Here is a 20,224-nt window from a genome sequence, read left to right on the forward strand (position 1 = left end):
TTAATAATTCTGTTTCAGATGGTTGATGAGACTGAACCGTTAGTGGCCAGAAATAAAAATACTCAAAATACAAAGAAAAAAAAAAGATTTATTCACAAGATCACAATTCAAAATATGTTCAAACAAAAGCAGAAGTCAGTGAGATCAGAGACTCGACCGCTTCAAAATAAAACTAAAAAACAACAAGTGAAAAGGTGAAACAGGAAGTAGAAAGGTGGAGATCTCTCCTCCTCCATCAGAGCGTCTCAGACTCTCTCCAAGGCCTCCAACATGATGATGCTGTTCCCTCTGATCACCTGCACCATCACAACACAAAGGGTTAAAACATACAATACTTTACATCATGGGTCCCAAACTGGCGGCCCGCGGGCCAATTGTGGCCCTCGTGATGATATTTTGTGGCCCCCACCTTGATATGAAAGTTTAATGTGAGTTTTATATGAATGGCACTTTACCGTGTTGTGTGTGGAAGGTCCCTTTAATTACTTTTTGGGTAATTTTGTGTCTTTTTAAAAAAAAAAAAATTTTTTGTGTCTTTTTAAAAATAATTTAGTGTCTTTTTTAATAATTTAGTGTCTTTTTAAAATAATTTAGTATCTTTTTTGGTAATTGTGTGTCTTTTTTATAGTAATTTAGTGTCTTTTTTTTGGTAATTTTGTGTTTTTAAATAATTGTGTCTTTTTTTAATAATTTAGTATCTTTTTTGGTAATTTTGTGTCTTTTTAAAATAATTTTGTGTCTTTTTTGATAATTCTGTGTATTTTTTCTCATTTTGTGTCTAAGAAAGTTAGTGTTTTTTTCTGTTGTTTTGCGTCTTATTTTTAGTAATTTTGTGTCTTACAATGATTGATATTACAATGATAATTTAATGAATAAGCTTCAAGTGAACTTGTGGGAGTGTCTCAATGCATCATGGGACTTTTCCAGAACTTTGAAATTATCACCAAAAAAAGACACAAAATGACAAAAAAAGACACAAAATGACAAAAAAAAGACACAAAACGACTAAAAAAGGACAAAATGACTAAAAAAATAACAGAAAATGAGAATCCATGTGTGAGTGTCCCAATGCATCATGGGACTTCTCCAGAACTTATAAATCATGGTGAAGACGACTATAGCGGAGGGAGCTCAGATATAACAGCTATAAGCTCTCAGATACTTTATGAATGTCATTTCTATAAAAATCTATTATTTAGTAGAAGAGTTGACACTTCTGTTGGATTTACAGAGAAACTTCAGGTTTTAGGGGCTGATTTTAAAATCACCAATCAGAGGTTTACAGGCAGTTTTACAGACGTTTTAGGACTAAATGGGTTAATGAGAGTGGTCTTAGACACAGCTCTGATCTCTTGGTGGGACTAGCTGACATTAAGAATAGAGAATAAAGAGCAGAATAGAGAATAAAGAGCAGAATGGAGAATAAAGAGCAGAATATAGAGAATAAAGAGCAGAATATATATAATAAAGAGCAGAATAGAGAATAAAGAGCAGAATGGAGAATAAAGAGCAGAATATAGAGAATAAAGAGCAGAATATATATAATAAAGAGCAGAATATATAATAAAGAGCAGAATATATATAATAAAGAGCAGAATATATATATTAGAGTGAGTGGTGGAGGTACGGACCACCATGCCGATGGTGTTCTGCTGTCCTCCTGGTCCCATCTCCAGAGAATCGTCCACCACCAGGTTCATGAAGGGGTCGAAGCCCCTCAGGATGCCCTGGACATGCCGGCCCCCATTCAGCTTCACTACAGGACACACACACACACACACACACACACACACACACACACACACACACACACACACACACACACACACACACACACACACACACACACACACACACACACACACACACACACACACACACACACACACACACACACACACACACACACACACACACACACACACACACACAATGAAGTTACAGCTTTAATCACGTTTCTTCTGTGTGAGAGTTCTACAGTTTGTTCAGCTGATGTTCTTTATTCAGCTCCAGCAGGTCTGAACTGAGACTGATCTTCTGGTTCTGTTGTGTAGTTTAACTCTGTAGAGTCTTATAGGGCTATTTGTCCATTTGGGAATCCTTTTCATCCTGCCTCGGTCTTTGTACGTCATTTTGTGTCTTTTTTTGGTCCTTTTGTGTCTTTTTTGGTCATTTGGTGCATTTTTTTAGTCTTTTTGTGTCTTTTTTTTGTCATTTTGTGCCTTTTTTTTTGTCATTTTGTGCCTTTTTTTGTCATTTTGTGCCTTTTTTTGTCATTTGGTGCATTTTTTTGTCATTTTTTTAAGTATTTTTGTGTCTTTTTTTGGTCATTTTGTGTCTTTTATGGTCATTTTGTGCCTTTTTTGTCTTTTTTTTGTCATTTTGTGCCTTTTTTGGTCATTTGGTGCATTTTTTTGTCTTTTTTTGGTAATTTTGTGCCTTTTTGGGTCATTTTTTAAAGTATTTTTGTGTCTTTTGTCATTTTGTGCCTTTTTTTTTGTCTTTTTGTGTCTTTTTTTGGTCATTTTGTGTCTTTTTTGGTCATTTTGTGCCCTTTTTAGTCTTTGTGTCTTTTTTTTTGTCATTTTGTGTCTTTTTTAGTCCTTTAGTCCAACATAAAATGTGATTTTGAACCTTTTTTTTAACTTTCTAAACACTATCATGCTCAATAAAGAATGTTAAATGTGAGCAAAGGTGTCAAATCTACCATATAAGAGGGTTCCATCCAGTTCTATCATTTGATACTAAATCTATTTGAGCTTGTCTCCAGTTTTACTTGGTATATCATCATCAAACTGAAACTGGCCTCATGGAGTTTACAGCCAGAACTTTAGAGGTAAATGTACAGTAGGGCTCCACGCTGCTTTGTTTTATACTCTGATGGAGGCAACAAGTCTTCTGGAGACTCTAGAGGGTTAAAGAAGAGTTTTCCTAAACACACCGCCTGTTAAATTCAGCTTATTATAGACTTTAGTGCTCACTTGACACTATTTTATTTCAATCTGCACACACTGACTTTTTAAAAATTGGTCTTTTGTAATATAGAACACTTCTTGAGATAGTGAATTTTATGTCTTCATTAAATGTAAACCATAATCATTATAATAAGAAATTAAGACCTGAAATGTTTCATTCTGTGTGTAATGGATCTATGTGTGTTGTTTCACATTTTTAAATTGAATTACTGACATAAATAAACTCTTCTATGATATTCTAATATATTGAGATGCTCCTGTGTGCACAAGCTGATATCTAGACATTTAACATGGTTTTATTGATAATGACCTAAATCATTATTAATAAAACCATGTTAAATGTCTAGATATCAGCTCTTATATTAAACTCTTAATTAAACTTTGAAGCCAAATTACACCAACCCTTACGGACAAAAATGCTTCCATTTTGTGTCTTTTTCTAGTCATTTAGTGTCTTTTTGTGTTTTTTCTTAGTCATTTTTAGTGATTTTGTCTTTTTTTTGTCATTTTTAGTCATTTTGTGTCTTTTTTTAGGTCATTGTGTCTTTTTTAGTCATTTTGTGTCTTTTTTAGTCATTTAGTGTCTTTTTTAGTCATTTAGTGTCTTTTTTTAGTCATTTAGTGTCTTTTTGTGTTTTTTCTTAGTCATTTTTAGTAATTTTGTCTTTTTTTGTCATTTTTAGTAATTTTGTGTCTGTTTTTGTCATTTTTAGTCATTTTGTGTCTTTTTTAAGTCATTGTGTCTTTTTCTAGTCATTTAGTGTCTTTTTGTGTTTTTTCTTAGTCATTTTTAGTGATTTTGTCTTTTTTTGTCATTTTTAGTCATTTTGTGTCTTTTTTTAGGTCATTGTGTCTTTTTTAGTCATTTAGTGTCTTTTTTTAGTCATTTAGTGTCTTTTTTTAGTCATTTAGTGTCTTTTTTTAGTCATTTAGTGTCTTTTTGTGTTTTTTCTTAGTCATTTTTAGTAATTTTGTCTTTTTTTGTCATTTTTAGTAATTTTGTGTCTGTTTTTGTCATTTTTAGTCATTTTGTGTCATTTTTTTAGTAATTTTTAGTAATTTTGTTACTTTTTTGGTCATTTTGTGTCTTTTTTAGTCCTCCCATTGAAATTCTTTCAAAACCCCTTTTTTTATTTTTACCCCACAGCCATAATATCATAAAACCATTAATTGCTGTAACATGCAGAGTTATAACTCTGGAGTCTGTTCTATAATGCTAAATTCACTAAATGAACCAGGAGGCTTATTTCAGTTATTATTGACTCATTTTAAGTTCATCAGGTTGTATAAAGTAAAATCAACATAACTCAGTTACTTTGATAATTAGTGCTGAGAAGAATGTGGATCTAAAATACTTAGAAATAAGAAAACAGAGCATATATAACAATCTGGACGGCTGTTCAGGGCTATTATATAATAATATATTATAATATATCTAAAACATCAGGCCACCTCCACAGTTTCTCCCTAAAGCAATAACCCTCCTAAAGAACTCTTAAACTTGGACTCTTGTACTTTTATTTTATGTAATACTGCACTCTCTCATTTACTATTAATTTATTTTATTGCTCATAATGCTGCTGTTTGTCCTTGTATTGTGTTCTTGTCTTTGTGTTTCCTGCATGAAGAACAAGCCACATTCATAGTATGTGAATACATGCTGAAATAAATAAAGTAGAATAGAATGGAATAGAATAGATAATCCTCTCAGCCAACTTAGAGTTCACCATTAAATAAAACCTGATATAAACCATAATGTGGACTGGTCAGAACCCAGTAATGTCCCAGTCTACAGCTGGTTGGACTTTAATATTTAACTTTATTTATACTCACATGAAAGCTTCTTGTCCATGAACCTGAGAACAGATAAAAACACAGAGTTAATAACAATAATAATATTTGTATTTGTCATTGTATCAGGTACAACGAAATGAAGAGCATTCCTTGTTCAGTGCAAAAGTAGCAATAAATGAGTAAAAACTCACTATGGACATAAATAAAGTGCATAAAAACCTCCCAGTCAACAAATACACATCCACATTAATAACATGTAAAACATAACATCTTTGTAACACCTTTCACTGAGATAATAAAGTGTTTTTAGTCTGTTTGTGCTGGTTTTTATGGATCTCCTGCTATAACTACTGATCACAGACCGGTGTTAGCCACATGCTAGCGGTGTTAGCTCCTCTCCATAGAAACAATAGGAACAGTAAGAGAGAATCTGTTCCCCTGCTAATATAAAACGTGTTTAAATGAGATGAAGAAGACTCAGTAACTCACTTCTTCAGCTCTGGAGGATGCGCTTTACTCATCTTCTCTCTGCTGCAACACAACCAACACCACTAACACAACGAACACACAACTAACAGTTGATCGGAGCTGCGACGTTTTCACCAACCCGCGGGAGGAGCACGTGTTCTGAGAACCGGAAGTTACTAACAACAACAAGCTGCTGCTGGTCTGAACAGCGACACCACAGGACAGGAGGAGACACTACGTCACTACCGGTCAACAGGACACCTGCATATAATAATAATAACAATAATAATAACAATAATAATAACAATAAAAAAAAAAAAAAAAAATAATAATAATAATAATAATAATAATAGTGATAATAATAATGATAATCATGATAATAATAATGATAATCATGATAATAATGATAATAATAATAATAATAATAATGATAATAATAATGATAATAATAATAATAATGATAATAATAAGGATAATAATAATAATAGTAATAATAAGGATAATAATAATAATAACGATAATAATAATGATAATAATAACGATAATAATAATGATGATAATAATAATAATAATAATAATAGTAATAATAATGATAATAATAATAATAACTATAATAATAATAATAATGATAATAATAATAACGATAATAATAATAATGATAATAATGATGATAATAATAATAATAAAATTTTTTTTTTAATAATGATAATAATAATGATACAAATAATGATAATAATAATCATAATAATAATGATGATAATAATAATAATAAAAAAAATGATGATAATAATAATAATAATGATGATGATAATAATAATGATGATAATAATAATAATAAAAAAATAATGATGATAATAATAATAATAATGATGATAATAATAATAATACTGGTAGAGGAGAGGGTCAGATCATAGGTGGATTGTGCATTTTACAGTTAATGGATAAATAATATGAAACATAACATTTATGTTATATGTTATTTTAAAACTCATCTTAAAACCTATTTTTATTCATTTGCTTTCAACCAGCATGAGACTCTGCTCCTGTTTTAGTGTTTTATGCTTTGTTTTTATTTATTGTTTTTTAAATTGTTTTTTTAAAAAGCAATGAATCTGTTTATTTTAGTGTTTATTCCTATTTTATTTTATATATGATAAATTGAAGCTTTAAACTAAATTTTGTTCCAGGACTATGGCTGAGGCAGCAAAAATATCTTTATTAGAACAAAGATAAACATGGTTATAATGCAGAGTTATCGGGCAAAAAAATGGAAAAATGCAACACTGAGGTTTGCATAAATATTAATTTCAGAAAAAGATTGGCCTATTTTATTTCATAGGCTATTATTATTTAAGATATTTTTTATTTAAATGTGCACTTTATGGAGCTTTGATTTTAAAAAGGTTCTCCAGTTGTTCTACAGTATTTATGTTCATTTAATAAATCAATAAAACTACTTGTGACATGTCATATCTGACTTTGACTGAACATTTGCTCTCACTTTGAGATAAAAATATCAGGATATATATCGTATATGGATATTCAGCCTGAATATATATCAGATATGACATGAAATGTTTCATTCTGTGTGTAATGGATCTATATAATGTGTTATTTCACCTTTTTGAATTGAATTACTGACATGAATAAACTTTTCTATCATATTCTGATGATTGAGGTGCTGTGTCATGTAGTGATGCACTCACACTTTCTGCTCCCATTAAAACAAAAAAAGAAATGTATTTATCAATTTAGTTTCTCAGGATTTTTTTTTTCAGTCGAGAAGGTTTTTTTTTTAAACTTTCTTTCTTTCTTTCTTTCTTTCTTTCTTCGTCTTTCTGGTGCAGCTTTCAACACGGTGTTTTTGTGTCTTTGTGTCTTTTTTTTGGTCATTTTGTGTCTTTTTTTTAGTCATTTTGTGTATTTTTTTAGTCATTTTGTGTCTTTTTTTAATCATTTTGTGTCTTTTTTTTAGTCATTTTGTGTCTTTTTTTAATCATTTTATGTCTTTGTGTGTCTTTTTTTAGTCATTTTGTGTATTTTTTAGTCATTTTGTGTCTTTTTTTAATCATTTTATGTCTGTGTGTCTTCGTGTCTTTTTTTTTGTCATTTTGTCTTTTTTTTAGTCATTTTGTGTCTTTTTTTTAGTCATTTTGTGTATTTTTTTTGTCATTTTGTGTCTTTTTTTTAGTCATTTTGTGTCTTTTTTTAGTCATTTTGTGTCTTTTTTTAGTCATTTTGTGTCTTTTTTTAATCATTTTATGTCTTTGTGTGTCTTCGTGTCTTTATTTTGGTCATTTGGTGTCTTTTTTTTAGTCATTTTATGGGTATAGGATATAACTCTTCGGCCAGCTCTACTCTGAGTTCACAGGATGAAAAAGTGTTCAGAAAAGCTGAATAAAGGACCAAGACATCAAACATCAAATGAGAATAGTTTAATTATGTTTTCTAGAAAGAGCCATAAAGTAATTTACAAAAGACCCTTCATAAAAAAAAGTGGAAGCTTCAAAACCTGTGAAACTTTTCTTTACATTTTCACAGTAGCTGAAAATTATTATAAGAAGAAAAAAATCCCACCAACCTCCTGCTGATTCTTGTTCATTCACCAAAACACACGTCACATTAACCTTCAGTCTGTCTGTTTGCATAGCCAGGTTTAATATTAATAAGATCATGTCAACTGTTCAAAACACATTTAATACTTTATGATGTTATTGAGACCTTGGGCTACCTAAGAGCCGTTGTTGGCCAAAATAAGAGGAAAATTGTCGAAATTAAGCTGCAAACCTTATTATGAATGAAAATAAAATAGCCGACTAAGTCTAAATTAGTCTACAAACATGACTAATTGGTCAAAATGAGCATTTATTAATATGATTTTGGAGTTTGGAATAGAAAGAAAACTCTAAACTAGACTTGAAGTTGGCAAAATGTTTAGTTTATAAGGCTTTTTAAGCTTTTATAGCATTAATACAGTCATGGAAAAAATGATTAGACTATTAAATAATGAAAAGCTGATATCTAGACATTTAACATGGTTTCTCTTGATGATGATTTTGGTTATTATCAATAAAACCATGTTTAATGTCTAGATATCAGCTCTTAAATTAAACTCTTATGATATATATTTGTTGTTATCATTATATTTGTTTATCTTTAGTTGAACCAGACATTAAAATGAACAACAAACTGAAGAAAACAAGGAGGTCTGATCATTTTTTCCATGACTGTATGTTAAAAATAAATGCTTTGTTGCCGTATATAAGCTTAACAATTTTACAATTGAAGAATATAAATTGCTTTGGGCCTACACCAATGAGAAATTAACTTTAAAATGTACTTTTTGTTGTTGTCAGAGCCTGAAGAGCCTCATGAGGCTCCGGAGCTGCAGGTTTTCCCTCAGAAAAGAAAAGAAAAGTTTGTTTTTTGCATGTTTTTTAAACTGTTCATGCTGCTTCTGGTTCAAAGTATTTCATGAAAAGTATGAAAATCAAGGTGCAGACTGTCTGTGTCACAGGGAAGCAGTTTGTTTTATGTTTATTAAAGTTGTGTTGTCTTTATTCATGTTGTAATAAAGCTAAACTGGTGTGTTATTGCTGCTGGAGGAATCTTCTCTTGCAGAACTTTTGCTTCTTGTTTTGTGTGATTTCACAACAACAGATTTTTAAAGCAACTCTGTTCTGGAAGTGACTCCAGTCTGAGGTGGTGAAAGTCCCAAACGCACATGAACACACTAGAATTAACCATTTCCAAATGGATTAAACATCCAATTATACAAGTAAACGATCTACATGCTGATTGAAATGGATTGGGAGCAAAAATAATTTAACTTTCTGAAAATGAAGCGGCAGTCGAGAATGTAGAAACCATTTGAAAATCTGTTAATCAGTGAAGTTCATGTGATTTATACAGGAGCATCTCAATAAATTAGAATATTATAGAAGTTTATTTATGTCAGTTAGAGCTGCAACTAACGATAATTATCATTATGGATTAATCTGTGGATTATTTAAACGATTAATGGATTAGTTGTTTGGTGAATAAAATGTATAAAAATATTAATGAGTGTTTCCAAACCACAAGATGACGTCCTCAAATCTCTTGTTTTGTCCACAAACCAAAGAGATATTCAGTTTATTGTCATAAAGGAACAAAGAAACCAGAAATATTCACATTGAAGAAGCTGAAATCAGAGAATTTGGACTTATTGTCTTTGAAAAAAACTGCTCATACCAATTATTAGATTATCAAAATAGTTGACGATTAATTTAATAATCGATTATTGTTCGATTAATTGAGTAATTGTTGCAGCTCTAATGTCAGTATTTCAATTCAAAAAGGTGAAATAACACATTCTATAGATCCATTACACACAGAATGAAACATTTCATTTCTTCATTTATTTAATTTATTCTAATTATAATGATTATGGCTTATATTTAATGAAGACCTAAAATTCACCGTCTCCAAATTAATTTGATACAAAAAGATCAGTTTTAAAAGTGTGTTTAATATGTAAATGTTTCCTCTGAACAGTTTGTTCTATATGACTCAATACTTGGTTGACTTGAACTACTGAAATTAATCATTAATCATCATATTGTGATTTATTGAGATGCAGCTGTGGATTAAATGGAACATGTAATAAATGCTTTAACTAGTCCTTCTGCTGCTGTGGACAACATTTAACCTGCAGCGCAGCTGGAAATAAACTAGATGTGTGAATATCAGTGAACTGGTCAATCAACAAGAATTTCACAGAGATTTCATCACTCAGCTGTCCAACGACAAGACACAAAAAGGTCTATAAACCAGATCAAACCGTAAAGGTTTGATCTGCTGCATGGACAGATAATTTACCTTGACAAGATTTATTACATTAAGATTATTAAATCTAGAAATAAGCATGTAAAATAAGAAATTAACTCTTAAAACCAGATAAATTAAAGCTGCCAGCAGAGATGAACTGGCCCAAGCAGAGTGGTCTTTTTTGTGTCTTTTTTTGGTCAATTTATGTCTTTGTGTCTTTTTTTGGTCATTTTGTCTTTTTGTGTCTTATTTTGTGTCTTTTTTTGGTCATTTTTTTTTTTTTTTACATCTTCTTTTGGTCTCAAAATGACCCAAAAAGACAAAAAAAAAATGTACAAAAGAGATAAATGAATGGTTTTAAGAGTTAATTTATTATTTCAAGCATTCAACATGCATGTTGAACACTGAACACTCCCTGTTTCTAGGAATTCCTCATCGCATTTTTCTTCAATCTGCGTATAAATAATACGACTTCATACCAAAAAAAGACTCAAAATTACCCCAAAAATATGTAAACCGACCAAAAAAAGACACAAAATGACTAAAAAATTATGTAAAATTACAAAAGAAATATGTAAAATTAACCAAAAATAACACACAAAAAACCGAATGTTCAAAAAAAGGATGTAAAATGACAAAAAAGACAAGACTTCCAGTAGTGACGTCGTCCTTATTTTAAGTGTTCAACTAGGGTTGTCAAAAGTATCGATACTTTTGACAACCCTGGTTAAACCCTGTATCGAGTATCTGAAGCTTGTTATCATAGCTGCAGTTTCTTTTTGCACAACTGTTTTTATTATAAATATTTAACCTGTGGTTCTGTTCATTTTTACATGTTGTATTTTTCTTGTTAATAAAAATATTTCTGTTAAATTTTGGGGTCTTTGTTTTTATCCTGGTGGTATCGAAAATGGTATTCAGTTGAACATTTTAGTATGGTGACAACCCTATGTTCAACATGCTTATTTCTAGATTTAATAATCTTAATGTAATAAATCTTGTCAAGGTAAATTATCTGTCCATGCAGCGAGATCATTTCATCAGATTTACTGTTTGACCTGGTTTTTATCACCTTGTCCTCCGTCTCCTGCTAGCGTCTCCTGCTAGCGTCTCCTGCTAGCTAGCGTCCGTGCTAGCGTCAGGCCTTGAGGAGCTGCTGTGTGCAGGCCTCTGAGATGGAGTCCTCCTCCACCCGGAGCCTCAGGTGCTCCTGGCAGTGCTGCAGGAAGGCGTCCAGCGCGGTGAAGGCCTGCCGGCAGGGGACACAGTGGTAGGGTCGGGGCCTCCGGGAGCCCGACCACCTGCAGGAGTCCATGTGGTCGCTGCACACGCTGCACGCTCTCCTCCTCACGCTGGACTGGTGCAGCTCCACATGCTCCCTCAGCTGGGACTGCTGGGAGAAGACCTCAGCACAGGACGGGCACGGGAACTCCCTCTGCACCTCCTCCTCCTCCTCCTCCTCTTCGTCAGGCACTTCTCTGCTCCTCCTCCCTGGATCCTGGACCTTGCTCTCTAAGCGGGGAACTTTCCTGGGTCTCCCTGGTCCAGCCTTCTTCTCTACTATGACTTTATGATTTGGTCTTTGAGAGTCTTTGGCAGTAGATTCTACAGGCTGGTTTGTGATTGTGGTGAAGTTTGAGTGTGTGTGCTGTTTGTAATGAGCCCTAAGTGATAAATGGTGGATGAAGACCTTCCCACAGACCTGGCAGGGATAAGTTCCTGCTCTCCTGCGTCGTTTCCTGGCCGCCGGTCTGGGTTCTCTCCTGGTCTGTTTCTCCCTGCTGTGCTTCTCTTTCCTGTGCATGTAGAGCTCCGAGGTCCTCCTGAACACCATGTCGCAGGAGCGGCAGTTCAGAAGCTTCTTTCTGGGTTTTGTCTTTATAAGGAGATCTCCGTTCAGCGTCCCTGCTCTGCTCCTGGCTCCCTGCGGAGGCCTCGGCGCCTCCTCGGCGTGGCTGCTCTCACTGTGGCGCTGCAGGCCCACCTTAGTGCGGAACATCTTGGAGCAGAAGTGACAGACGCTGAGCGCCCTGCTGCTGCTGCCGGACCCCAGCAGGGTCTCTGAGGAGTCCGACTGGGTGGAGTCTGCCTCAGAACCTGCAGGAGAATCATCTGGCAGGCTGCTAGCGTCCACTATATCTGACGGAGACGCTGGTTCACTACACCCGGCCTGCTGGTGGTGCAGCAGAGCCTGTTTGTGGCTGAAGCCCCGCCCACAAGGAGCACAGGCGTAGGGGCTGATGTCCAGGAGGGGGGGCTGGCGGTGGGGGGGCGGGACAGGGTCTGGGCTGCAGGTGGGACAGGGAGGACCCTCCGACTCTCCATCACACAGGGAGGAGCTGTGGCTGCACCTGTGCAGCTGTAAGGAGGACCTGAGGGAGAACTCCTGGAGGCAGGAGGAGCAGCGGTGGGGTTTGGGTAACGAGTGTTTCACCTCCTGGTGCTGCAACAGATCTGTGGCGTAAGGGAAGCCTTTACCACACTCTGGACACACGTATGAGGCCTGGTGGTGCTGCTGGGCCTGCTGGGCCTGGTGGGCCTGGTGGGCCTGGTGGTGCTGCTGGGCCTGGTGGGCCTGGTGGTGCTGCTGGGCCTGGTGGGCCTGGTGGGCCTGGTGCTGCTGCTGCTGCTGCCTCTTGTGTTGTGTGTGTGGTTTGGTGTCAGCGCGGGCGATGAAGCTGGCGAGTCTGGACAGAGTGTCTGCTGCGGTCCTGGAGCGGCTGAAGGACTCCTGAGTCCTGCTGCTGCTCCAGCTGACTCCATCCATCCTCCCCACCTTCCTCTCTGCTGGGGGGACAGAAGGAAACCACACAACACAAGAGACTCAGTTAAAGGCATTCAGCTGTCTTTATAACATGCCGTATTTACTCAATGTAAAGCCGGGCCTATTAATGACGGCCTCATTTAGTAACCGGGTGTAAAAACTATTTTTAGTAAATAAAAGCCGTCCTCTTTCTGTTCCCCGTCGATATGTGTCCCCCTTACCTTAACCTGCACCAACCTGACCCCTGACCCCAACCAGTCCTTCTTTTTTGTAATTTTGTGTCTTTTTTTTTGTAATTTTGTGTCTTTTTTTTTTGTAATTTTGTGTCTTTTTTTGTAATTTTGTCTTTTTTTTTTGTAATTTTGTGTCTTTTTTAAATAATTCTGTGTCTTTTTTGTAATTTTGTGTCTTTTTTTATAATTCTGTCTTTTTGTAATTTTGTGTCTTTTTTAAATAATTCTGTGTCTTTTTTGTAATTTTGTGTCTTTTTTGTAATTTTGTCTTTTTCTTAAAGGAATTTAGCTTTTTTTCTGTAATTTTGTCTTTTTAAAATAATTCTGTGTCTTTTTTGTAATTTTGTGTCTTTTTTTATAATTCTGTCTTTTTGTAATTTTGTGTCTTTTTTTTTGCACCAACCTGACCCCTGACCCCAACCAGTCACCAACCTGAACCCTGACCCCAACCAGTCACCAACCTGAACCCTGACCCCAACCAGTCACCAACCTGAACCCTGACCCCAACCAGTCACCAACCTGAACCCTGACCCCAACCAGTCACCAACCTGAACCCTGACCCCAACCAGTCACCAACCTGACCCCTGACCCCAACCAGTCACCAACCTGAACCCTGACCCCAACCAGTCACCAACCTGAACCCTGACCCCAACCAGTCACCAACCTGACCCCTGACCCCAACCAGTCACCAACCTGAACCCTGACCCCAACCAGTCACCAACCTGACCCCTGACCCCAACCAGTCACCACCCTGACCCCTGACCCCAACCAGTCACCAACCTGAACCCTGACCCCAACCAGTCACCAACCTGAACCCTGACCCCAACCAGTCACCACCCTGACCCCTGACCCCAACCAGTCACCAACCTGAACCCTGACCCCAACCAGTCACCAACCTGAACCCTGACCCCAACCAGTCACCAACCTGAACCCTGACCCCAACCAGTCACCACCCTGAACCCTGACCCCAACCAGTCACCACCCTGACCCCTGACCCCAACCAGTCACCAACCTGAACCCTGACCCCAACCAGTCACCACCCTGACCCCTGACCCCAACCAGTCACCAACCTGAACCCTGACCCCAACCAGTCACCACCCTGACCCCTGACCCCAACCAGTCACCAACCTGAACCCTGACCCCAACCAGTCACCACCCTGACCCCTGACCCCAACCAGTCACCAACCTGAACCCTGACCCCAACCAGTCACCACCCTGACCCCTGACCCCAACCAGTCACCAACCTGAACCCTGACCCCAACCAGTCACCACCCTGACCCCTGACCCCAACCAGTCACCAACCTGAACCCTGACCCCAACCAGTCACCACCCTGAACCCTGACCCCAACCAGTCACCACCCTGACCCCTGACCCCAACCAGTCACCAACCTGAACCCTGACCCCAACCAGTCACCACCCTGACCCCTGACCCCAACCAGTCACCAACCTGAACCCTGACCCCAACCAGTCACCACCCTGACCCCTGACCCCAACCAGTCACCAACCTGAACCCTGACCCCAACCAGTCACCACCCTGACCCCTGACCCCAACCAGTCACCAACCTGACCCCTGACCCCAACCAGTCACCAACCTGACCCCTGACCCCAACCAGTCCTCCTTTAAGTTGTTAACATGAGCCCAAGTTTACCTGAACCCAAACAGTTCTCTCTACAAGGCCTCACCTTAAACTGAAACCCTAACTCCAACCAGGAGGTGATCTACAGAGAACACCGTTCAGGAAACATCATCTGACGCTAACAGATTTCTGTATTTAGAAGTTTGTCTCCACGAGTTAGTCCTGTAGGTAAATATGGTTGTTTCTCTGCTGTCCTAGTCATTCTCTGGAAAGTCCAGCCGTTTACACACGTTCTTCTGGGCTTTTTACTAGTTTACACATTTTAAATCCTGTTAAAATGAACATTCAGCTGTTCATTGTTTGTTTACATCCCAGTACTTCCAATATGGCCGACATCCTGGTAACTAGCTACAACGCGCTGTGTCAAACACTCTAAAAAGTGCCGGTCAGAGCTGCTCTGATTTTCTTTTTTTAATAAAAGCCTCCTTCAAATAATAGCCTGCCCCTATTATTAGCCGGGTCCCAAACTGATTTTTGAAGCCCCGGGTACTATTTGAGGAGATACGGTAGATATTTAATCTTCCTCTTATTTTAGCTTTCTGTTACTTTCTCTTATGTTAACAGGTCGGTTTTGCCCCTTAAATCAGCCATTCTCAACCTTGGGGTCGGGACCCTAATTGGGGTCGCGATATGATTTCTGGGGGTCGCCAAATCATTTTGGAAGTCAGCTCTGTCTTCTTTGGTCATTTAATGTCTTTTTTTGGTCATTTTGTGTCTTTTTTGGTCATTATGTGTCTTTTTTTGATAATTTTGTGGTCAGTTTGTGTCTTTTTTTGGACATTTTGTTTCCTTTTTTGGTAATTTTGTGTCTTTTTTAAAATAATTTTGCGTCTTTTTAGTAATTTATTGTCATTTTTTGGTAATTCTGTGTCTTTTTTGGTCATTTTGTTTCTTTTTTAAGTATTTTAGTTTTTTTCTATAATTTTGTGTCTTTTTTTGGTTGAGCAGGGGTCACGGACAACATGCATTTTAAATTGGGGGTCGCGACTCAAAAAGGTTGAGAACTACTGCCTTAAATGATCCATAAAACACCCTTAAAACAATGATTTATAAACAGTTTTTGTTGACTCCTTCTTTCTATCTACTTATTAATTATGCTTCAGACGATTTCTCGGGCACAGACACCAAATCTCTGTTGATAAATCTAGTTGTTTTTGGCTAAAAAATGTATCTTGCTGCGGTGGTGAACAGCCCAGATCCTCCAGTCGACATGTGGATAATATCACAGATATATTAGATATATATTCCTCACATGACTTTAATCACAAACCGGACCAGTTCAGGAGGATCTGGGAACCCTTGATTCCTTTTTACAGAAGTTTTGGCTCTTCATCTGTCTCTGGAAGATGACGACTGGCTGCCCTTTTATTTATTTTATGAATGTGCTCTTTGTTTACCTGTCGTCTTTTTATTTATTTACCTATTTTATGCATAAATAGAAATATATAGCGCATCAATCACTGTTAGTTTGGGGCGGGACTTATTTTGTTTTGTTTTGTGCTTTGTTGTCTGATTGTTTTTCTTTCTAATGTTTGTGCTTATAAAAAACAATAAAAAGAGTATTAACAACAAACAAACAAACAATTATTTATCATCCAATCTGTTTCTTACCTCTTGGTGACTTTGGTTGGCTTCCTTATACATTAAAAGATTAGTTTTAATATTTAGTTTGACAGCAAAGCCCTCATTTTCAATTAAAAACAATAAATTGTAAAATGAACCTCAAGAGAAAATAAAATAAAAGATTGTTATGTTACCAGACTATTACTGAGGGGTATTAGAAGATGTCTCAAATTAATATTTTATTTTAATATTGACTAATCTTTTTCTGAAGTAAATATATTTATATGAGAAAAGAATAAGGAACATTACAAAAGAACCAAATATGACAAACCCTAGTAAGGGCAGCATTTATAAAGAAAGAAGAAAAAAAAAAAGAACTATATCGATATATGTGATATGGTCTAATTCAATATCACATTTAAAAATATATATACTGATATATCTTTTATATCGTCCAGCCCTAATTTTGACCCGTATACAATTCACTATATATTGTTTTATAATCTTATATTCTAACTGAAACAACACAAACATGATTTTCGCCAGGGAATTTAACAATTTAGTGAGCTTGATTTATTTTTTATTTTGTTTCAATAGAAGTTCCTGACAAAGTCAAAAAGCCTCGATGCAATAAATAAAAATTGTGTGGTACTTTTATGAATTTAAAACCAGTGTTGGAAGAAGTATTCAGTTCCTTTACTACAGTAAAAGTACTAATACACACTGTGAAATGACTCCACTACAGTAAAAGTACTAATACACACTGTGAAATGACTCCACTACAGTAAAAGTACTAATACACACTGTGAAATGACTCCACTACAGTAAAAGTACTAATACACACTGTGAAATGACTCCACTACAGTAAAAGTACTAATACACACTGTGAAATGACTCCACTACAGTAAAAGTACTAATACACACTGTGAAATGACTCCACTACAGTAAAAGTACTAATACACACTGTGAAATGACTCCACTACAGTAAAAGTACTAATACACACTGTGAAATGTCTCCACTACAGTAAAAGTACTAATACACACTGTGAAATGACTCCACTACAGTAAAAGTACTAATACACACTGTGAAATGACTCCACTACAGTAAAAGTACTAATACACACTGTGAAATGACTCTACTACAGTAAAAGTACTAATACACACTGTGAAATGACTCCACTACAGTAAAAGTACTAATACACACTGTGAAATGACTCCACTACAGTAAAAGTACTAATACACACTGTGAAATGACTCCACTACAGTAAAAGTACTAATACACACTGTGGAATTACTCCACTACAGTAAAAGTACTAATACACACTGTGAAATGACTCCACTACAGTAAAAGTACTAATACACACTGTGAAATGACTCCACTACAGTAAAAGTACTAATACACACTGTGGAATTACTCCACTACAGTAAAAGTACTAATACACACTGTGGAATTACTCCACTACAGTAAAAGTACTAATACACACTGTGGAATTACTCCACTACAGTAAAAGTACTACTTTACATTTCACAGTAAAAGTAAGTCAAGTAAAAGTACTCAATATGCAGAATGGACCCACTCAGATTGTTTTATATATTCTAAATATATTATTAGATTATTATTATTATTGATGCATTTATGTAAGCAGCATTTTAATTTCCTAAAGATAGAGCTCATTTTAACTACTTAATATACTGTTATGATGTTTAATTAAAGAAAAACATCTTATCACCTTAAATTTATCATGATTTTCATGTCAAAAGTAACTAAAGCTGTCAGATAAATGTAGTGAAGTAGAAGTATAAAGTTACAGAAAATGGAAATACTCAAGTAAAGTACAAGTACCTCAGAATAGTACTTGAGTGCAGTACTGGAGTAAATGTACTTAGTAACTCTCCACCACTGTTTAAAGCCTAAAACAGGTCGGTGGAGACCTGAAACCAGAGGAATTAGTTGTTTATTAGTTATTATTATTATTATTATTATTATTATTATTGATAGTTATTATATGAACAGCTGGCGGTACTAGTCATGTTGTGCTGGGCCTTCTAGCTAGCCTGCTAACATTAGAGATGATTAATATCAGTTATAATCTAACAGAAACACATAAAGACAGTTTAAAGCTTCCCAGCAGCAGCTGGAGTCACATTTAGAGAAGTCAATGCTAACAGATGTTAGCTCCCTGGTGGCTAACTAGCGTTAGCTCGCTGCTAGCTGCTCTGACATGCTATAAACATGAATATAATGTGGTATAACTCACCTTTCCTCTCAGGTAGAGGCTGTCAGGCGGCTGGTTGACACCTGGCGGCTCGTCGCGCTGATATTTGGCTTCTTTTCCTCTAAAAACAGACAAACTGACATTTTATCGTCGCTGCAGAAGTGAAACTGAAGTTTATCAGCTAATGTTGCTGCTCTCAGCTGGCTGCGTCACTTCCGCTTCACTTCACCTGACCCCTTCACAATAAGAGCTAGGAATTCACCTGCTCTCTTTGTTAACGGAATTAATATTAGAAACCACAAATGTATAATTAATTATTTATACCATCAGAGACTGTTCGTATTTTTAATCTTTTTAATTTGGCTTTTACTTGAACGTTTTTAAAATATTTTTCTGCTCATGCATCTTAGTGTTACAACATCATCTCTTTCATTTATTTTATCTAGTTTATATATATATATATATATATATATATATATATATATATATTTATTTATTTATTTATTTACTTTTTATTATATTACATTACATGTCATTTAGCTGACTTTTATCGTTAATATTATTTAATATAATTTATATTATTGTTTGAGCTTTGTTTATAATGGGATGGTGGATGGAGGGTGTTTGCTTGTTTCTATGTTTTGTTATTATTATTATTATTAATTTCTCCTTTTTATGTAAATTACTTTGTGTTACATCTCTCTTGTATGAAAAGTGCTATACAAATAAAATCTGATTGATTGATTGATTGATTGACTGAATGATTGATTGATTGATACTGCAGATGGAAAATTCAGAGGTGGAAAGTAACTAAGTACATTTTCTCCAGTACTGTACTTATGTACAATTTTAAGGTACTTGTACTTTACTTGAGTATTCCCATTTTATGTAACTTTATACTTCTACTTCACTACATTTAGAGGCAAATATTGAACTTTTTACTCCACTACATTTATCTGACAGATTTAACATAAAAACATGATAAAATTAAAAGTCATCACCTCTTTTTATTTAAAACCTCTTCACAATATATAAAGTATTTAAAATGAGCCCGGTCTTTACAAAATTAAAACACTGCTAACATAAATGCATCAATACAAATAATGTAATAATATATTTAGAATATATAAACAATCTGAGTGGTTCATTCTGCATAACGAGTACTTTTACTTTTGATACTTTAAATACATTTTAATGCTGATACTTTTGTACTTTTACTTCAGTAATTTTGAATGCATATATATATATATATATATATATATATATATATATATATATATACATATACATTTATACATATATATATATATATACCAGTTCTGAAAAAAGTATCGTTATATATTATTGACTTTTTCCTTTCTTTTCTCTGTTTTTTTCCAAGTTTCCTACATTAAACCTGTTGTTTGTCCTGCTGGCATGTTAAATGTTTTGTCCTGTAGTTTCTATATTTATTTATCAATCTATCTATATTTTATTGGTGATAATCTAATGTTTTGCTTTTGTCTGTGCTTTTCTGTTCATTCCGTCTTATTTAACAATAAATGAAGCACAATAAAATAAAAAACAAACTGACTTTACATTAAGTTTCCAATTTATTGTGATCAAAAGTAAAGTTAATTTGTTTTGTCTTTAATAAATAAAATAAAAACAGTCATAATATCTGATCAAGTCACAAATGCCAAATGAAGAAGTGTGTAACATAAATACAGCAGGTGTACTTTAATGACTTCATATTTTCTCATTTCAGGCTGAAAGCAGCCGTGAA

General features: G+C 35.2%; 2 protein-coding genes across 3 annotated transcripts; both read right to left on the reverse strand.

The window, feature by feature from the left end:
* Window positions 1-68: 68 nt before the first annotated feature.
* On the reverse strand, window positions 69-5,394 carry snrpg (small nuclear ribonucleoprotein polypeptide G). The gene is made up of 4 exons (XM_059333436.1): window positions 5,259-5,394; window positions 4,809-4,831; window positions 1,632-1,756; window positions 69-296 (listed from the first exon to the last, which is right to left on the reverse strand). The coding sequence occupies exons 1-4, from the start codon at window positions 5,288-5,290 to the stop codon at window positions 246-248; spliced, it is 231 nt and encodes a 76-aa protein (XP_059189419.1). The 5' UTR covers window positions 5,291-5,394; the 3' UTR covers window positions 69-245.
* Window positions 5,395-10,767: 5,373 nt separating this feature from the next.
* On the reverse strand, window positions 10,768-18,656 carry si:ch211-148l7.4 (uncharacterized protein LOC563603 homolog). Of its 2 annotated transcripts, none has more exons than XM_059333440.1 (2): window positions 18,502-18,656; window positions 10,768-12,830 (listed from the first exon to the last, which is right to left on the reverse strand). In XM_059333440.1, the coding sequence occupies exon 2, from the start codon at window positions 12,811-12,813 to the stop codon at window positions 11,185-11,187; it is 1,629 nt and encodes a 542-aa protein (XP_059189423.1). In that variant the 5' UTR covers window positions 12,814-12,830; window positions 18,502-18,656; the 3' UTR covers window positions 10,768-11,184. The 2 variants fall into 2 exon arrangements, with proteins under 2 accessions (XP_059189423.1, XP_059189422.1); XM_059333439.1 differs by having other exon boundaries at window positions 10,768-12,833.
* Between the last annotated feature and the right edge of the window lie 1,568 nt (window positions 18,657-20,224).

This window comes from Centropristis striata, chromosome 5 (assembly GCF_030273125.1).
Source record: "Centropristis striata isolate RG_2023a ecotype Rhode Island chromosome 5, C.striata_1.0, whole genome shotgun sequence".
Lineage (NCBI taxonomy): Eukaryota > Metazoa > Chordata > Actinopteri > Perciformes > Serranidae > Centropristis > Centropristis striata.